Source organism: Pinus tabuliformis, chromosome 8 (genome assembly GCF_031772625.1).
Source record: "Pinus tabuliformis cultivar Carrire ecotype Pingquan chromosome 8, CPIR1, whole genome shotgun sequence".
Taxonomy (NCBI): Eukaryota; Viridiplantae; Streptophyta; class Pinopsida; order Pinales; family Pinaceae; genus Pinus; species Pinus tabuliformis.
Window position 1 is genome coordinate 1,170,728,698 of NC_142294.1, and position 7,219 is coordinate 1,170,735,916.

General features: G+C 36.1%; 1 protein-coding gene across 1 annotated transcript; it reads left to right on the forward strand.

Moving 5' to 3' along the window:
- The first annotated feature begins 500 nt into the window (after positions 1–500).
- LOC149239518 (multiple C2 domain and transmembrane region protein 5-like) lies at positions 501–3,452 on the forward strand. The gene has a single exon (XM_089369884.1). The coding sequence runs from the start codon at positions 501–503 to the stop codon at positions 3,450–3,452; it is 2,952 nt and encodes a 983-aa protein (XP_089226010.1).
- Positions 3,453–7,219: the final 3,767 nt, after the last annotated feature.

Sequence of the window (7,219 nt, forward strand, 5' to 3'; positions counted from 1 at the left end):
CGTCCAATGACCCCAACGCAGATCCTTCTTTGACCACCCCATTGAAATCGCGGTTTACCATCCCATCACCCGAACGCAGTGCCAATACACTCCAATCGTAGGCTATGCTCCATGTAATTCGGCTTTCGGCCCTCCTTAATTTGCAGACTTTTTCTATTTCTTGATCGTTGCACTCCACTCGTTTCTGTAATCTTTGTTTACACTTCTTCGATTTTATAATATTTTTGAAATTTATAATAGCATTAAATTTAAATATGGAGAATACAGTTAAGATTACTTGCAAATCGATTTTAAATATCAAAATTTTAGAGGCCAGGCATTTCGCGAGGGACTATTCAAAACACCAAAATTCCAGAGTTCAGTTTTGGTGATAGACTAATAGACCTGCTTTAATAGATCTGCTTTCTTATTGCTTGTATCCTTTTACACAAGCTTACAAGTGACGCGTCCAGAGATTTGAAATCCATAGGAAATCCAGGTAAAAGCTAAAATTGGAAAAAATGAGCCACCAAAAGGTGATAGTGGAAGTGTTCGATGCCCATGATTTGATAGCCAGAACCACTTCCAATCTCTACGTTCATCTCAACTTTTATGGACAGAAGCTGAGAACAAAAGCTATATCCAAAGACTCAGGTCCCCAGTGGAACGAAAAGATGGAGTTCTCTGTCAATGATCCTACTGCCATAGCTGCAGAGACGCTTGAAATTGATGTTTATAATGAAATGGCTGATGCTGCTAAACGTGGTAGATTTCTGGGCAGATTGAGGATTAGTGGGAGCAGCATTGTGAAACGGGGCCAAGAATCCCTGGTTTACTATCCCTTGGAGAAGAGAAGCATTTTCTGGCGGGTTAAGGGAGAGCTTGGCCTCAAAGTTTACCTTGTTGATGAAGAAGAAGCCAAGGCTGCACCCAATCCTGAGATGATACAATCTCAAGAGGTGCCCATGTCCAATTCTGATTCACCTCCAGAAGACAAAGAAGAGGAAAAGCCTGTGGAACAGAAGAAAGATGAAAAGCATGTGGAAGAGAATAAAGAAGAAAAGCCCGTGGAAGAGGAAAAAGAAGAAACAGAAGAACAAGTTCATAAGGATGTTCCAGAACAAGAGAAGTCATCATCAGCAGAAGAAATCCAATCAGAAGCTGAGAATGTAGGTGATCACAATGTCCCACGTATTCCTAATGAAGTTCCTTCCCCTGCTCCTGCAAGATATTCTAATTTCAATGATCCAGGGGAGAAGATCAGTGGAACATATGACCTGGTTCAGCAGATGCAATATCTATTTGTGAGAGTAGTCAAGGCTAGTGACCTGAATGCAAGTAGCTCAGATTGTCTTTACGTCAAGATTACAGTGGGTGACCACAGTGTTCGAACCCGCGACGTCATACTCAACAACAATTCTTTCAATCCCGAATGGAACGAGGTGTTCGCCATAGGCGTGGAAAGTCTGAACACCCCAACCCTGGAAATTCAGCTGAAAAGAAGAGATTCAGCCAAGGCCGGGGACGAAATTTTCGGTGTAATATCGTTGGAATTGCAGGAAATTCCCACGAGAGTCCACCCAGACAGTCCATTGGCGCCTCAATGGTACAAACTGGAAGATGCTCAAGGGCGAGTAAAGTTGAATGGAGACATCATGCTCAGCGTCTGGCTTGGGACACAGACCGACGAAGCATTTCAAGAAGCATGGCAATCTTACTCAGGTGGGTTCCTTCGTTCCAAGGTATACCTTTCTCCCAAGCTCTGGTATCTGAGGGTCAATGTTATCGAAGCCTGGGAGCTTAGGGTTTCAGAAATGGGGTGTTACCCTGAATTTTTTGTGAAGGCACAGCTGGGCTTTCAGATTAGGACGACAAGAATTTCGATGAGCCAGAGTCTTTGGAACCCTTTCTGGAATCAAGATTTGGTTTTTGTTTCAGCCGAACCCTTCGAGGATGTTTTGTCGTTGAGCGTGGAAAACAGAGGACCGAAGGGGCCTGAGACAGTGGGTCGGGCTAAAGTTTCGCTTAATTCAATCGAAAAACGTCTGGATTACAGACTCGTGAGCCCCCGGTGGCTGGAATTGGGCAACGATAAAATGGAATTCAAGGGAAGGCTCCATCTTCGTCTGTGTTTTGATGGTGGCTACCATGTTCTGGACGAGGCCACCCATATGACCAGCGATCTGCGTCCCACATGCAAAGAGCTCTGGCATCCTTGTGTTGGAGTCCTGGAGGTTGGTATTCTGGGAGCCAAGAATTTGTTTCCCACAAAGACCAAGGACGGAAAAGGCACCATTGATCCTTTTTGTGTCGCCAAGTACGGTCGCAAGTGGATTCGAACCCGTACCATCGTGGACAACCTAAACCCCAAATGGAATGAACAGTATACTTGGGAGGTTTATGATCCCTGCACAGTCTTTACATTGGGAGTATTTGACAATGAATTAGTAGGACCCACTATTCCTGTATCAGAAAACAGAGGTACAGCACGAATGGGAAAGGTTCGACTCCGAGTCTCTACTCTGGAGATCGATCGAGTTTACACAAACAGTTACCCCTTGCTGGTGTTAAGACCTAATGGACTTCAAAAAATGGGCGAGGTCCAACTCGCGGTACGCTTCTCATGCTCTTCTTTACTGAATACATTGCATCTCTATTCTACTCCACTTTTACCAAAAATGCATTATCTCTACCCTCTGGGAATAGCACAGCAAGATGCACTCAGACATTCAGCCATGAAAATAGTAGCCCTCAGGCTATCCAGGTCGGAGCCTCCCCTGAAAGAAGACCTAGTGCACCATATGTTGGACACGGGTTCGAGTCTCTGGAGCATGCGACGTAGCAGAGTTCACTGGTTCAGAATGGTTAATGTCTTGTCTACCCTAATCAAGGCAACCAAATGGGTCAACAATTTATGTCAATGGAAGAGTCCATTGAAGACTGTGGTGGTGCAAGTTTTGCTGCTCATTCTAGTATGTTATCCAGAATTCATCCTTCCCCTGTTTTTCATGTACATGTTCTTCATAGGTCTGTGTCATTACAGATACAGATTTAAGCATCAACGGCCATCATCTCATCCCATTGAAGCCCATCCATCCATTATAAATCTAGATGAATTGGAGGAAGAATTTGAATTTGACACCCTCTCCTGCTCTGTCAGTGGAGAAGCTTTGAAAATGAGATATGATAGGCTCAGATCGCTGGCAAGTCGAGTTCAGATTGTGCTTGGGGATGTGGCTAGCCAGGGAGAGAGACTCCAGGCTCTGCTCAGCTGGAGAGATCCTCGTGCAACCGCCATTTTTGTTCTGTTTTGCTTGATTGTTGCAGTTGTTTTGTTTGTGACTCCATTTCAAGTGATTGCTGTTATCCTCATATTATACTTCTTTCGTCATCCAAAACTCCGGCACCCTCTGCCTTCTGCTTCTCTTTGTTTCTTCAGGAGGCTGCCAGCTCTATCCGATCGAATTTTGTAAAACGAGATTTGGATTTCTGGTTTTGAGCATTTCCCAGCATTGTTTTTGAGCACTTCCCAGCATTACCCTACATGTTCTTGCAATAAAATGACAGCCATTTATTTGAAAATTATTGAATAATGTATTTTGAAAGAGAATTTATAATGCAATGGAATTCATTAAAATTTTCAGTAGAAGATGTCAGTCGTAATCTTTCAAATGTGATTGTCTGCTTTTCGATTATGATGAAAAGGTTTTATGAATCATATTCTCCAGTTAACTAAATTTTGATGTATAAAGTATTTGGATTGGTGAGTATCCATGCTTATCTTAGAGCAGATCAGCAGAATGTGTATTCATCTATTAATATGTCAGACATGACTATTTTTGATCAGGCAGTTTAGACTGTCACTGTAGTCTGTGTTGATATGATCCATATTCATATACAATGTTTTAAATATAAAGGTATATTAGCTTGTTTTTGCTAAAGATTAGGTTTTTTTTGGGTTAGTATTGTTGAATGCATTTTGGTTTATAGGATAATATACTTAACTTTTGTTATTGTGAAATTTTTTTTCTTGCTACAACTAAATATGGTTAATTATGGTCCAATGATGTTTAATGTCAAAAATTGTGTCAAGGGCAAAATAAAGCATGGTCAACCATTGTGTGATGTCTTATTGTGACAAAGCTTGTCCCAAAGTTGCTCAACCATAGTTGAGCTTTGCATTGTGAAAACACTTCTATAGTGAAAAATATACCGTGGTGAACTCTTGTCAAACATGTTTATTTAAGGGTTTTAATATTTATGTCTTGGCTTTATAATATTTATGCATAGGGTTTACTGTTATTCGCTTGGGTTTATAATCCCTTCGGTTTTCAATTTTCATCCCATAGGTTTATTATTTGTTTGGCTTTATAATATTTATCCAAGGGTTTATATAGCTTGGTTTTATAATATTAATACCTTGGGAACACAAAATGTATGGGTTGTAGAATTAATCACTTGCGTTAATAATATTTATTAATAATAATAGTGGTATTGATATTGTAAACCTATAGGGTTATTATTAACCCCTTGGGTTTATTAACCCCAAGCTATTATCAAGCCAACATTTCTTATTCTGTGAAGGATTGTGCAAATATTTTAGGGTTTACATGTTCATTTAAGGGTTTATAATATTTATCTTCGGTTTTATATACCTTGGGTTTATAATCTTTGTTCCTTGGGTTTATTTTTATTCGCTTGGGTTTTTAATGCTATAGTAGTAATATCTTTATTACATTTTTACTAACCCAATTGATTGATAATGTAAAGCGAAGGTGTTTTTACCAACCCCTTGGCTTTATAGTCACCATAGTCAACCATAGTCAACCATAGTCAACCATAGCCGACCTATGCATTGTAAAAAGGCTTCTGTTGTCCAAAAACTACCATGGTGAACTCTGCTCAAACCTGTTTATTTAAGGGTTTAAATATTTATGTCTTTGGTTTATAAGACAAATCCATTGGGTTTAATATTATTCGCTTGGGTTTAGTATTATTCGCTTGGGTTTAATATTCGCTTTATTTTTTACTATAAACCAAAGGGGTTTATACTAAAACCCCAAGGGATTATAAACTCAAGGGAATAATATTAATCAAAGGGATTATTACTAAAAACCCTAGGGTTTATATTCCATTGGGTTTTTAGTATTAACCCCTTAGGTATATATTATCAATCCCTTAGGTATATTAATCTAAGTGTTCATATTCATAGGGTATAATATTATTCATAGGTTTATAATTCCCTTGGGTATAATATTATTCATAGGTCAATCATGGTCAACGAAGGGTTTATATACCTTGCATTTATAATATTAGCTCATTGGGTTTAACAATATTAGTCCCTTGGGTTTATAATACCTTGGGGTTATAGTATTGACCCTAGGGTTTATTATTCCCTAGGGTTTTTAATATCAATCGCTTGGGTTTACTAATGTAAGGGTTCATATTCGTAGGGTTTAATACTAAAATTCCAAGGGATTATAAACCAAAGGCAATAATATTAACCCTAGGGACAATAAACCCAAGAGATTAATACTAGAAACTCAAGGAATTATTAACCCATGGAATAATATTAAACCCTAGGGATTAATTTTATGAACCCAATGTGTATAAACCCTAACAAATACACGATAGACGCTAAAATAAACATGGTTGAGCATGGTTGACAATGGTTGATTTTCATTTTCAGACAATCCTTGTCACAATGTGACATTGGACCATGGTTGACCATGGTCAACCATGTTAATTCTAGGGTTTATAATATTTATGTTAGGGTTTATATACCTTGGGTTTATAATATTAAACTTTAGGGAATAATATTTAACCGTAGGGAAAAATATTAATTACAAACCCTATAAATAATAATATACTTTGCAAATATCAACCCTTAGATTGATAAACACAAGGATTTCATATAATAAACCTAATGGGTTGATACTAAAACCCCAAGAAATTATAAAATCCAAGGTAATAATATTAACCAAAGGGATTAATACTATAAAAACTAGGGTTTATATTCCCTTCAGTTTTTAGTATTAATCCGTTGGGTTTATAAACCAAAGACATTAAGACTAAAAACCCAAGGGATTAATATAAATTCTAGGCTTTCTAGTATTAATTCCTTGGGTTTATTATCCCTTGAGGTTTAAGTATCAACCCTAAGGGTTTATTGTTCCCTTGTGTTTATAATGACAATCCGTTGGGATAAAATTCCCAGGGTATATTATTATTGAAAGGGATTTTTATTAATATGAATTTATAGGGTTTAATATTATTCCCTAGGGTTTATAATACCTAGGGTTTTTAGTATTATAAACCCAAGAGAATGGGTTTTTAGTATTATAAACATAGATATGGTCCATATAAATGTATAAGTTCATATACAATATTCTATATTGATGTGTATTTATAAATGTGATTGATATACACCTATCGTCGTTTCTCAACCACATTTATTAATGTGGTTGTGCTAGTTATAGTGTAGTAGGAGAAAAGGAATTGATTGTACTCTATGTTGTTGTTATGATCCATATTCATTTATAATGTTTTAGATATAAAGGTATATGTTCTAAATATAAATGTATATTTGTAGTGTAGCAGGAAGATTGCAAAATTTATTTAGTTGCATAGTATTCGGAAAATTATTTATTTGAAAAAATATTTGTTATAGTTATCTTTATCGATTACCTATATCAATGCCAAGGCCTGAGATAGTTTTGATAACAAATTCATTGCTTATGTTTTTCTCTTTAGTTTTGTTTGAGTTCATTTTTTATTTTTGCATCTCTAATTTTGTCTATTAAGTACAGATTGTTCTTGCCACTAATAATATTTATAATATTCGACTAAATTATTAAATCAAAGTCAAAATCAAGAACAAAAATATTATACTCATCATTTTGTTAATATAAAGTTATTGTTTTAAAATGTTTTTACATTTTGAGTTATTAAGTGATTTTCATAATTTCAGGGAAAATAACTTCTTCATTATTAAAAAATAATCTTTTATAACTAAAACATAATTTCAGTCTAAATAGTATTAATAAATTCATTAAATAATTTTCATGATTTCCAGAAAAACAACTTCTTAATAATAAAAAGTAGTCTTAAATAACTAAAACATAAACATAATTTTAGCTTAAATAATATCAAAATGAAAATAATGTGTTTTCAATCCATTAAGTAAAGCTTAAATAATATCAAAATGAAAATAATGTGTTTTCAAGTGGTCACTCACAAT